General features: G+C 43.1%; 1 protein-coding gene across 2 annotated transcripts in view; it reads left to right on the plus strand.

Moving 5' to 3' along the window:
* Window positions 1–13493, plus strand: part of GRTP1 (growth hormone regulated TBC protein 1) — a 116971-nt gene extending 103478 nt beyond the window's left edge. For both annotated transcript variants that reach the window (XM_033949202.1, XM_033949203.1), the window contains one exon: window positions 13160–13493. In XM_033949202.1, coding sequence (XP_033805093.1) covers window positions 13160–13246 — 87 coding nt within the window. In that variant the 3' untranslated portion in view covers window positions 13247–13493. The remainder of the gene's footprint in view (window positions 1–13159) is intronic.
* Window positions 13494–13735: the final 242 nt, after the last annotated feature.

Below are 13735 nucleotides of genomic sequence, written 5' to 3' on the forward strand. Positions count from 1 at the left end.
AAAAAAATTATTTCTTTTTTTTTTTTTTGCTTTAGGATAAAGTAGTATATTAGTTGTGTTGATAAAAATTTATAAACATTAGAGGCTCTGGTAGAAACCCGTTTACAAAGTATGTATTCTTCCCAATTAATATTTCCAAATTAATAAAGTTTTTTTGCTTATTTGTAAATGGGTTTCTACCAGAGCCTTTAATTCAGTAGCATAATTAAATGAAATAACTATTTCTGTAGTTTATAGGGGCGGATGGGGACGGGCGGGATTCCTCACGGGGACGGGTGAGATTTTGGCGGGGACAGGTGTGGACGGGTGGCATTTCTGTCCTCGCGCAACTCTCTATTCTGCATACTGTGCGCTAAACCAGGCCTCTTCACCCCATGAAACATAATACAAACAAGGTGGACCCAAACAAGCCACCTACCTAAGTGCAACCAGCACAACATTTATACAGCTGTTAAAAGGTTCTCCTGTGGGCTTTGGTGTTTTTGTGGTTTTTTTGGCTGTCCAGCAAGTACAGTAAGTGAAGCAATAGCTCAGTATTAGAAAGTCCACAGGAGAACCTATAACAGCTGTATAAATGTTAGTGCTTGTAGGTGGCTTGTTTAGGTCCACCTTGTTTGTAGTAAGGTGGGGTGACCCCCTAAACTTTGTGTAAGTCAAATTTTGTGTGTGTCATTTTTATATAAAGAAATAAAATTTGCCATGTGGACAAACAAAATGTGTTAATTTGGTGAGTTTAAACTGGAATTTGTTAAGATGTTTGAGAAAGTAGCACCTTGCTCTTGAACTAGCCTGACTGCGAAACAGGGCCGCTGTCAGGCTTGGCTGCTAGCGTTTTGATATATTTATTCTCCAATTTGATCCCAGTTTACAACTTAGAAGATAAAGCGCTCATAATCAAAACAAAAATACGTCTAAAAACCCACCCAAGTGCCGATAATCGAAAACAGGTTTTTAGATGTAGTCAGAGACATTTTAGGCCTTTGAATCCTGCTGTGTGCCCAGAACTCAGGCTTTCTCCACTTTCTTTTTCTTTTCTGGTTCTCTTGTGCTCCTTTTCCCTCTGTTTCTGCTTTTAATTTAGTGTCTGATGTATGAATGCGGTGGTATGTTTCCTCTATCTGTGAGTGATTATTGGCAGTACTGCGTGGAATTGTAGGGGGTTCTACAGATATTTGTTTATGTCCTATTAATTTAGTAATTGAAATCACCCATTAAGCACAGTTACTTACCGTAACAGGTGTTATCCAGGGACAGCAGGCAGATATTCTTGACTGATGGGTGACGGCACCGACGGAGCCCCCGTACGGACAATTTTAGAGTGATTGCACTCTAAGAACTTAAAGTTCTAGCTAGGCCGCACCGCGCGTGCGCGAGTGCCTTCCCCAGTTAGTATAAGCCAGCTAAGAAGCCAACGCGGGGAGGTGGGAGGGACGCAAGAATATCTGCCTGCTGTCCCTGGATAACACCTGTTACGGTAAGTAACTGTGCTTTATCCCAAGACAAGCAGGCAGCATATTTTTGACTGATGGGTGACCTCCAAGCTAACAAAAAGAGGGATGGAGGGAAGGTTGGCTATTAGGAAAATAAATTTTGTAAAACAGATTGGCCGAAGTGTCCATCCCGTCTGGAGAATGCATCCAGACAATAGTGAGATTTAAAAGTATGAACTGAGGACCAAGTAGCAGCCTTGCAGATTTCCTCAATGGAAGTGGAGCGGAGGAAAGCTACAGAAGCTGCCATAGCTCTAACTTTGTGGCCTGTGACAGAACCTTCCAGTGTCAGGCTCGACTGAGCATAACAGAATGAAACGCAAGCAGCAAGCCAATTGGATAGAGTGCGTTTAGATACAGGATGACCCAACTTGTTAGGATCAAAGGACAAAAAAAGTTGAGGAGATGATCTGTGAGGCTTAGTGTGTTCGAGATAGTAAGCCAAAGCATGTTTACAGTCCAAGGTATGTAAAGCTTGTTCACCTGGATGAGAATGAGGCTTCGGGAAAAACACAGGAAGAACAATGGACTGGTTAAGGTGAAAGTCAGACACAACCTTAGGGAGAAACTTTGGATGTGTACGGAGAACCACCTTATCATGGTGAAAAACAATGAAAGGTGGATCGGCCACTAGTGCACGCAACTCACTGACCCTCCTGGCAGAAGTGAGAGCTATAAGGAAGACCACTTTCCAAGTGAGAAATTTGAAATGTGCTGTGGCTTCATTAAAGCGGAAAGAACCACATTGAGATCCCAGACCACAGGAGGGGGCTTGAGAGGTGGTTTCACATTGAAAAGGCCCCTCATGAACCTGGAAACCAAAGGATGAGCAGAGAGGGGTTTTCCATGAATTGACTCATGAAAGGCAGCAATGGCACTGAGATGAACTCTGATAGAAGTAGATTTGAGACCAGAGTCAGACAAGGAAAGAAGATAGTCCAACACCAGTCCCACTGCTAGAGACATGGGATTATGGTGATGTAAGAGGCACCAGGAAGAAAACCGAGACCACTTCTGTTGATAACACTGAAGAGTGGCCGGTTTCCTGGAAGCATCAATAATAGAACAGACAGGCTGAGAGATGAGTGAATGAGCCGAAGTTAGCCCGAGAGATACCAAGCTGTCGGGTGCAGAGACTGTAAGTTGGGATGCAGCAGGGACTGTTGATGCTGAGTAAGCAGAGAAGGAAACAGTGGAAGAAGTATGGGTTCCCTGGAACTGAGTTGAAGTAGAAGGGAGAACCAATGTTGTCTGGGCCACCGTGGAGCGATGAGAATTATGGTGGCTTGTTCCCTCCTGAGCTTGAACAATGTTCGCAGCATGAGCGGTAGAGGGGGAAATGCATATAGGAAGAGATTTGTCCAATCCAGGAGAAATGTATCGGGTGCCAGACGGTAAGTGGAGTAGAGTCTGGAGCAAAACAGGGGTAGTTGATTGTGAGGAACTGCAAAAAGGTCCACTTGAGGAGTGCCCCATTGAGTGAAAATGGACTGGAGAGTTAAGGAGTCGAGAGTCCATTCGTGAGGTTGGAGAATTCTGCTGAGATTGTCTGTTAAGGAATTCTGTTCCCCTTGAATGTAGACAGCTTTCAGGAATAAATGACGAGCTGTCGCCCAAGACCAAATCCGTTGGGCTTCCTGACATAACAGGCGAGAGCCCGTCCCTCCCTGTTTGTTGATGTAGTACATTGCAACTTGATGGTCTGTGCAAATGAGTAGTACTTGAGGAAAGAGAAGATGTTGAAATGCCTTGAGGGCATAAAACATTGTGCGGAGTTCCAGGAAATTGATGTGGTGTTCCTTTTCCTGGGCAGTCCAAAACCCCTGAGTTTGGAATTCGTTCAAGTGAGCTCCCCAGGCATAAGGGGATGCGTCTGTGGTGATCACAAGATGATGAGGAGGTAAATGGAACAGTAGACCTCTGGCTAGATTGGAAGATGTCAATCACCAAAGAAACGACTGTCGAAGAGACGAGGTCACAGATATGTGTTGTGAGCAAGGATCCGTCGCTTGTGACCACTGGGTTGCTAGGGTCCATTGAGGAGTACGCAGGTGGAGACGTGCGAAGGGGGTGACATGCACTGTCGAAGCCATGTGCCCCAAGAGCACCATCATGTGATTCGCAGAGATGGTAAGCTGTTGCAACACCTGCCGACAGAGAGAAAGGATGGTCTGAAGGCGGTTGGATGGAAGAAACACCCTCATCAGAACAGTGTCCAGAATGGCTCCAATGAATTGAAGTCGCTGGGTTGGAATGAGGTGCGACTTGGGTAGATTGATTTCGAAACCCAACAGTTGAAGGAAGTGAATGGTCTGGTTGGTGGCAAGCAGAACCGCCTGAGGGGAATGAGCCTTGATCAGCCAGTCGTCCAGATAATGGAAGACCTGAAAATTGTGAGAGCGGAGATAGGCTGCTACCACAATCAGATACTTGGTGAATACCCTGGGAGAGGAGGCCAGACCGAAGGGTAGCACCTTGTACTGATAATGTTGATTGATCAGAAAGCGTAGATATTGCCTGGACGTCAGATGGATAGGAATATGTGTGTAGGCCTCTTTGAGATCGAGGGAGCATAGCCAGTCGCCCTGAGTGAGAAGAGGGTAGAGGGTGGCAGGAGAGAGCATTTTGAACTTCTCCTTGACCAAACATTTGTTGAGATCTATGAGAACTAATATAGGTCTTAGGTCTCCGGTCTTTTTGGGGACTAGAAAGTACCTGGAGTAAAATCCCTGACCTCGCTGATCTGGAGGAACTTCTTTGATGGCATTGAGAAGGAGGGATTGAACCTCTTGAGCGAGAAGGAGGGACTGAGGCTTGTTGGAAGCAGACTCTTTTGGCAGGCCTAACGGCGGAGGAGTCTGAAAGTTGAGGGAGTAGCCGTGGGCGATGATAGAGAGCACCCACTGATCGGTGGTAATTACTTCCCATCGAGCCAGAAAAATGTTTAGTCGACCTGTGGAAGAGGACATGAGGGAGGAAGACTGGCAATGCTCTGGAGAAGAGAGTCAAAAGGGCTGAGTTGGTTTAGGCTGGGCAACAGGTTTCATTGCAAGTGGCTGTTGTTGACGAGCCTGTTGGTGCTGTTGCTGCCGTTGTCTCCGAGGCTGAGGAGGATGAGGCTGAATTGGCCGAGCAGAGAACCAGCGCTAGTATGACGTCTGCTGCCTAAAAGGACGAGGAGGAGGTTTCTTTTTATTTTTCAATAAGGTATCCCACCTCGTCTCATGAGCCGAAAGTTTCTGGGTGGTGGTATCCAAAGATTCTCCAAACAGCTCATCACCCAGGCAGGGAGCATTGGCAAGGCGGTCCTGATGGTTCACATCAAGGTCTGAGACGCGAAGCCATGCCAATCGTCTCATCGCTACAGACATAGCAGTAGCTTGGGATGTCAGTTCAAAAGTGTCATAGATGGAACGGACCATAAACTTCCTGAGCTGCAAGAGACTGGCAGTGCATTGCTGAAAAGCAGAAAGCTTGCGGTCAGGAATATATTTTTGAAAAGTGGCCATCTGCTGGATAAGATGTTTCAGGTAAAAGGAGAAGTGGAATGCATAGTTACCTGAACGGTTGGCCAACATAGCATTCTGGTAAAGTCGTTTACCAAATTTGTCCATAGCCTTGCCTTCTCTGCCAGGAGGGACAGAAGCATACACACTTGAGCCTGCAGATTTTTTCAGGGTTGACTCCACCAGCAAAGATTCGTGTGGCAGCTGAGGTTTGTCAAACCCTGGAATGGGAATAACTTTATAAAGTGATTCCAATTTCCTAGGAGCTCCTGGGATGGTGAGAGGAGTCTCCAGATTTTTATAAAAAGTTTCCCTTACGATATCCTGAAGGGGTAATTTCAAAAATTCTTTAGGAGGTTGATCAAAGTCCAAAGCATCTAGGAATGCCTTGGACTTTTTAGAATCAGACTCTAACGGGAGAGAAAGGATGTCTGACATCTCCCGAAGAAATTTAGTGAAGGAAGAGTGCTCTGGCTTACTAGCAGGATCCTGCACCGATGGGTCAGCCTCATCCGATGAAAAATCCTCCTCGGTACCGAGGGGATCCTCAGAATCATCCCATAAATCAGGGTCACGTATCGATGGAAGACGGCCCAGAGATAGAGGAGTAGAGGATTCGGTATGCCTGGTTTTGCGTACTGATTTGCCTGAACGCATCGACACTGTACCTGGTGACTGTAAAGAGGTACGGGTGTCAGAGAGCGGTACCGGATCAGAGGCCGAGTGAGCAGTATGTCGAAGAGACTTTGGCTCTGCCGATAAAATAGGCATAGCCATGGAAGAGGCAGATTTAAGCGGTGCCGATAACGTCGATGCCGACAAAATAGGCTGGTCGACGATCGGTACCGTAGGCTCAGTGGGGACTGACAGCGGAAGGTTCGGAGTTAGCAGAGCTGGGAGCAGGTGTTGTAATTGCTCCTTAAGCTGGACCTGGAGGATGGATGCTATACGCTCATCCAGAGATGGTCCCGATGGCACTGGTACCGCTTTTTTCTTGCTCGGTACCTGCGGTGTAGCTCGACGCTCAGGCGAAGTCGATGCCGATGAAGAGGCAGTGACTTCTATGGGAGCGGAGCGTTTGCGGGGCCGGCGCACAGTCTGCAGGATTTGGCTCACTGCATGTTCGAACAATAGGGGATGGCTTCTTAGCCGGCTTACCTGCAGGGTGCGACACCGACGATGAATCTTGCAGTGTCGAAACCACCGGTGTCGACTTGGAGGAAGTTGCCGGAGTCGATGCCGGTGGAACTTCCATAGCGGGACCGAAAAGAATCTGCTGTTGAATTTGGCGATTCTTCAAAGTTCTCTTTTGAAGAGAACTACAGCGGGTGCACGTTTCTGCCCTATGGTCCGGACCCAAACACTGAAGGCACCACTTGTGCGGGTCGGATAAGGAAATAGGGCGTGCACACCGCTGACATTTTTTAAAACCCGGTGAAGGGGGCATGAAGGAAAAAACGGCCATAGCAAAATCGAAGCCCGAGGCTTCGATGGTGCCAACAGGCCCCTCCGGGGCCGACCGAAAAAAGTAAAAAAAAAAGAGACTTTTTTTTTAAAGTGTTATCAAGAAAAGAAGAAAAAAAGAAAACGTGTTCACGAGAAAAAATACGCGAGCGGGAAGGCGAAAAAAAAGAGTATCCAACAGCCGTTGGAAACACACGTCTTCTTAGCTCTGCGGAAACTAAGAAACTGGGGACCGCGCGCCTTCGTCGGGTGGGAAGGCACTCGCGCACGCGCGGTGTGGCCTAGCTAGAACTTTCTAAGTTCTTAGAGTGCAATCACTCTAAAATTGTCCGTACCGGGGCTCCGTCGGTGCCGTTACCCATCAGTCAAGAATATGCTGCCTTCTTGTCCTGGGATAATTATAGTGTTGCCCATTTCTCCAGCTTTCCTAATCTCTGAAAACATTTCTTCATCTATCTGCTCATTTTGTCCCGGGGGACAGTAGTATAATCCAACTTTTACATTTCTTTCCTTCATTCATGGAATTTCTATCCATAAGATTTCCACACTGCTATCTATGTCATGCAGAATGTTTATTTGATTTGATTCAATTCCCTCTTTATCATATAGCGCAAACCCTCCCCCCTCCAATTTGATCTACTCTATCCTTGTGATATAATTTGTACCCAGATAAGTGTCCTATTGATTTTCCTCTTTCCACCAGGTCTCTGAGATGCCTATTATATCTTATTCTCCTAGTTTATTTTTTAGGCTTTGTATACAGACACTTCAAATTGTTTTTCCTTGCAACTACAGGCTGCTGAGAAGATGGGGAAAATTTAAATCTTTTATTCTGCCTTATGTATGCAACAGCTAGCAACCCATTGGGCCCACAAGCTGTAAACCTGTTCATGGCATTAGAATAAAAATATATGGGGAGTTGTGAGACTCCTTCAGGAGATAATCAGCCCTAATAATGTGGATTTGATATATACTTTTAAGGTTGTTTTTATTTTGTACCTTTTTTTTTGTAGTTACCTGAAGTTGTTATATGTTGTAATAACTGAATAAACAGATAAAAAAATAAAAAATAAATAAATACATGGGTAGGAGGCAGGGGTAAAAAGATGGAAAAAGGGAGGACTGATAAAGAACAAACAGAAAGGTGGGATAAATTTAAGATGAGAGACAAGAATACTGCCCATAGGAACAGATTATGGAGGAATAATAATATCAACTATTTTTATATACTGCCATACTACAAACAGTTCTAAGCAGTTTACAATGGAAGACATTACAGAGAACTTTTGAAATTACATTGGAATGTTAAGTTTAGTCAGGTTTATCTGGCGGTGTTTTGGAAGTACATCCGGTTGAGGTATATCAGGTTGAAGTGGGGTTAGAGAAATTTGTTAAAGAGATATGGGAAGAAGCAGCACAATATGAGATACCAAAACAAAAATCTTGAGTTGACTAGAGCAAAGCAGTACGACCAGCACCAACTGACATGTTGTCTACTCTCCCTTTCACTTGCAAACTATGAGGCTGATAAAGAATGCAATTGTGGGCTGTAGTCCTGTACACAGTTAAGGGGTTTCTATGCTGAAGCTAACTTCTGCAGTCGACATCAGCACAAACCATATTAAAAGCTATGGTAATGAGGTTATCAGCTACTCTACATCAATACAGAGAAGTTTATCAGCTGTACATTGTCTACTGGGCAGAGTTATTTTGAGAAATATAGTGCCAGGCCTGAGGCAGTACCAAAGGGTTAAACTGAGGGAGAGGACATGACCTGACAATTCATATGCCCCCTCCCCACATGTTCTGCATAAGTATTGTACCTAGTGTCTAGCAGCAGCACCCCCTTTGTCTCCCTGACAGCCTAACAGCTCCTGAACCAAAATCCCTGGTTAGCGACAGCCCTCCCTCCCCTGAACTGACTCTTTGCTTGTGCAATTAAAACTGCTAGTGTCCAGCAGCCATTTACTACCCATACAAAAAAAAAATTGCTGCTAGCTAGTAGCCCTCCTCCTTACAGTGCACTTCAGAGGCAGGATAGATGCCCACTTATTGGTACTGCTTTGCAGTAGGAGCAAGTGGGTGACGCCACAATCTCTTGAAGGTACACTAAGTAGGGGGTTGTGGGGTGCTGGACACCACAAACAATTAGCTGATGCAGAAAGTGATTGAAGGAAAGATGGTAACCTACTGTAATGTTTGGACTTAAAAATGCCACTCCTCTTGTCAGTTTGGGCCACTCTGAAACCGTGGATTGAAGACAAAGTTTTATTTTATTTTTCTTTCCAGCTTATGATTTATCTTTAATCTTATCTATTGTTTTGCCTTTTGTCTTTGTTTTGTTCTATTTCTATCATTTAAATTTCTCCAGAATTCTACTGTTCAATGGCTCCCCCTTCTGCTACTATTCCTTTCTCTCCTCTCTTCTACCTTCCAAAGTATTTAGATCAATGCTGTCTTGTTAAAATGTTTATTTTATTTTTATTTTTCCTCTAACTCTACTTTTCACTTCTCTATTACCCTCCAGGTACTTTAGTTAGATTGTGAGCCTTCGGGACAGTAAGGGAATTTTTCAAGTACCTTTCTTATTTCTAATCTTAATGTATATTTTCTGTAAACCGCTTAGAACCTAACGGATGTAGCGGTATATAAGAAATAAATTACATTACATTACTCTGTTCATGTACAGACAGGAAGGGGAACATTTTGCCCTGCACTACCCCTTACTGCTGTTTGTTTAATGTTGGAGTCAATTTACATGCTCACTGTTTACTGCATGGCTGCTGTAGAAGCTGCACACTAGGATGGTCAAAAAAATTAAGCCAACCAAACAAGAACTATGTCTATATAAAATACAGTCACAGCCACAGGATCATATAGACAAAATTTACAACTAGAGCAGCACAGCTGCCTTTATTGTAGCTATAAAAAAAAAAAAGTGGAGAAAAAGAGACCTCGGAAAACAACTCTCAGCATCAGTTCAGAAAAATCCTTTTACAGGATCTAACACCAGTCAACGGTCTCAGAAAAAACTCCATTTAAATATCAAAATTTTTTTACAAATTTATACCGCCAAAAGGCTCAGCGGTTTCCAAAGTAACACACACAAAAGAATAAAAATACACATACATTGGAACACAGTAATCCAAAATTATCATACATATAGCTAACATAAGAAAAATGCCCTTAAAATACTTTCAACAATTACAGTAATATGGTACTGTTCAATGCACAGTTTGGTGCACCAAAGATACTTTAAAATGAATCCTCTGTTCGATCGGTAACCAGTGTAGACTTTTTAATACAGGGGTAATGTGAGATGTTCTTGTTACCCCACTAATCAATCTAGCTGCTGAGTTCATCATAATCGGTAAAGCTCTCAGCTTTCGCTAACCCCAGAAACACCGAATTACAGTAGTCTAGCCTACTCAAAAACAGCAATTGTACCACTGTTCTAAAATCTTAAGTTGTCAGGAGAGGTTTCAGTCTATATAATAGACAATGTTGAGCATAACCCTTTTGAACCATATTCAAAACTTGTTGCCCCATATTTAACAACATATCTAGGCAAACTCCCAAAATATTAATTTCCTTCTTTACCTATATCAACTTACCCATAATCGCCAAACTCATCATCACAGCCAACTCACTCTCTCTCCTTACAATCATTCTGTTTTATTCACATTCAGCTTTAGACCATGTTGGGTCATCCATTCGCATACTTTTGTCATACATTGGTTCAATCGCACCTCAAGAAGAGATTATTATCTGCATAGATCCTATATTGGACCCCCAAGGTTTGAAAAACCTGCCCAAAAGGTAAACAACACTGCAGACAGGGCAGATCCCTGGGGAACTCCTCTGATCATTTTTTTGTCCGAGGAGCATAATGAAAAGAAGCATCCAAGTCCATTTTGGGCCTAGGGCGCTAGTCACCCAAAGTCGGCAGCGTCAAAAGTCCAAAATATTTTTTTAAAAAAATTGTCCACTTCTATGTCCAGCCGTTTGATCGTCCAGACCGCTAGTATGTCTTATCTTTATACCACATACTTGTCCAAAAAATCATCAAGTTTCAAGTTTCAAGTTTATTAAATTATTTGATTAAACGCTTTTCAGGATACAAAGCGTTTTACAAAGAAATAAAATTGGATTTCTTAAAATCACAAATACATCGTAAATAAAAATAATTACTTAAAAAATTAAAAAACGAACTGGGGTAACAAACACATGGAACAGTAGGAAAGGAGGGAAAAGAATAAATACAATAAAAAAAAAAAAAAACCAAGATGAGTTAATCAGATTGGGTTAGAACATAAGGATAATGTGAGAAAAGGATTTACAAACTTGAAAATCTAAAAAAAAAAGGGGATATATACTCAGAGTTTAATACAAAATGATAACATTAGGAATGAACCGAAAAATAGACTTTTAGTTAAAGGCTTCTTTAAAAAGAAAACACTTTAAACTATTTTTGAATTTATTCAAATCTTGTTCAAGTCTTAAATGAAGAGGAAGTGAGTTCCAAATAGTAGGGGCTGTAACCGAAAAAATCAGGTCACGGCGAGTACCGATGACTTTCAAAGAGGGAACATAAAGGGACGCTTGTGAGGATGATCTGAGAACTCTAGAGGGGCTGTAAGGGATCAGAAGCCTGTCTATAACTGCCTAGAACAAGACCTTTTGAATGTGGGAGGGGGCCAGCAAGGTGATGGACTAGCCACTCAGACAGACATGGCAACAGAGTACTGGGGCACCTTACAGAGCACTCCTGTGAACTTCACAAAAAAGGTGCCACAAACATCTCACCTATCTCTCCTGCCGCGGGTCACGGCAGCTCGGGTAGAGGAGTGATGGCATCGCGGTAGGGGAGATGAGGCATCGCTCCTGCCGCGATGCATCACCCCCCCACACACATACATCGGGGCAAGAGGGAGCTCAAGCCCTCTTGGTCCGGCGATCTTACCCCCCCCTGCCGAGTACGAGCAGGCCAGGAGGGAGCCCAAGCCCTCCTGGCCCCGGCGACCACCCCCCCTCCGAAAGTAACAGGCCAGGAGAGAGCCCAAGCTATCCTGGCCCCGACGACCCCCCTACTAGATTGGGCCAGGAGGGCTTGGACTCCCTCTTGCCCCGATGCCATCGGGGGGGGGGGGGGGGGGAGTTGCGGTTCGACGGGGCAAGAGGGTTTGGGCTCCCTCTTGCTCCGATGTTGTCGGGGGGGGGGGGGGGAATGTTTGCGGTTCGACATGGCAGGAGGGCTTGGGCACCCTCCTTCCTGGATCGTTGGGGGGGGGGGTATTCTGTAACCGGTGTTGTTTTTGACAGACACCGGTTACAGAATCCAGCTTTTAGGACGTTTGGGGCTTAGGCGTTTTTTTGGTTCATTATGGCCAAAAAGTGTAGACGTCGTGGGGGTGTACTTTTAGACGTAGTGGTGATCTGGGCGTTTAGTAGAGGCAGGCCATAATCAAAACAAGGACGTTTGTTTTGGTTATGGATACTTTCCCTGCTTCTGCTTTGAACGTTTAAGGACTTAGGCCAAAAGGGGACTTAGACGTTTTTTTTTATTTTGCCCCTCCATGTGAAACTATTACAAAGTGTAGATTCAAAGGTTCAATAATGAAATAATTAACTGTTAAGGGGCATGTATTTTAATCAGACATTTCACAAATCACATAACTGAAAATAATCCACCTAACAAGCAACTCTAGTTAAGTTCAAATCTGGATGCTTTACCAATAGGATTATTTACCTATTGCTACCTACCCCAAGAATGGGGTTCTCTGGTGACAGGATCCAACACTCCTTCATTTTTTCCTTACCCCTCTTTTTTGTAGTTCCACCCCCTATATCTCACTATTGTATCAACATTTTTAAACTCAACTGCATTCTCCCCCTATTAGATGTAAGCCACTTGGAAGGTTAACTAACCATCGTGTAGGGCAGTAAGCATTATTAAACTTGGAAACTTGGTTCTTTTCTATTATTGATTTAAAGGGTTCTGCTTTTTCTGGCTTTGAATTGTAGAGTAGTACATCACTGATATGCACTGTATTTAAAGCCAATATATTAAGCCTCTACTAATAGTATAGAGGCTTAAAATATTTTGTCACAAAGGGACAAAGAAAATCTATGCTTCTCCCAGCCCTGCTAACAAGGGCTATATTGTTAAAATCAGAACTGTATTCATAAATAAGTTGGATAGACAGGCTATTTGCCATCGAATACCAATCCCTCTCGCTATAGCTAATCACTAGATTCAAGTCTAACTATATGGCCACACTGATTAGGCCTTCAGCAGCGATGGAACAATAAAGTGGCATTTTTTATTTACAGGTAGACCTGATGGTAATATGAGCACAGGAAGCTGGACTGTTAACATCTACCAATATAAACTGCAAATGTAATGCATTTGCTCTAAAATATTTAGTATGTTGTGAAAATGAAACAGTCTATATGCAACATTTGTTCATTAACTAGTAGATAGGGGTATGAATTCTACTAGCTTGAATTTGGAATTAATGTAATCAAACAAGTGCCACAAAATGCTGAAATTTAAAAGACCTGAGAAGTATGCTGTGTCTACCTTGCCTATCACTTCATTACTATACTTGAACTGCTTATGAGACAAAATGTATTAACAATTTCCTATAATTCTAGTGATTAATTTTGAATTGATACTAACATTTGTTTTTGTTACAGAAAATATTCACAGCACCAGGAAGTTTGTCAATGAAAACAATTAACAAGCTGCGAGACACATGCAAGGCTAGACTTGTTCAGGGATGACCTACAGTTCTAATACAAATGGATAGATACAATATACATTCCTCTTTGAAAAAACTGCACTGGTTATAGTTTCCATAACCTAGTTAATACTTGACCAACTTTGCCTGCACTTTATATTTTGTTGGTAAACAATATTTCTGTATGTTGTCACACTGTCACAAACTAATATTAAAGTAATGTACATATACATCTTGGATTGAAAAGGAATTACCTTAGTTGTAGACAATAAAATGTGACATATGGAACAAAAGCCTTTTTTTTTTTTTAAAAAAATTAACGAAGTTAAGTGTTCATAAAATGGTGTCACAAGCTGTTGTAGTTTTCTTGCTTAGTTGGGGGGGGGGGAAGACAAGGAGAGAGTAGTTTGGGAAGGGAGGAGTTTTGAGAAACCAGTTTAGTAGTAAGATCTGGGGTTCATAGTCTTAAGCGCGCAAGACAGACACGCGCCGACAATTCAGCGGACATCATCACGCTGAAGAAAAACCTTCT

This window comes from Geotrypetes seraphini, chromosome 6 (genome assembly GCF_902459505.1).
Source record: "Geotrypetes seraphini chromosome 6, aGeoSer1.1, whole genome shotgun sequence".
NCBI classification, from domain to species: domain Eukaryota; kingdom Metazoa; phylum Chordata; class Amphibia; order Gymnophiona; family Dermophiidae; genus Geotrypetes; species Geotrypetes seraphini.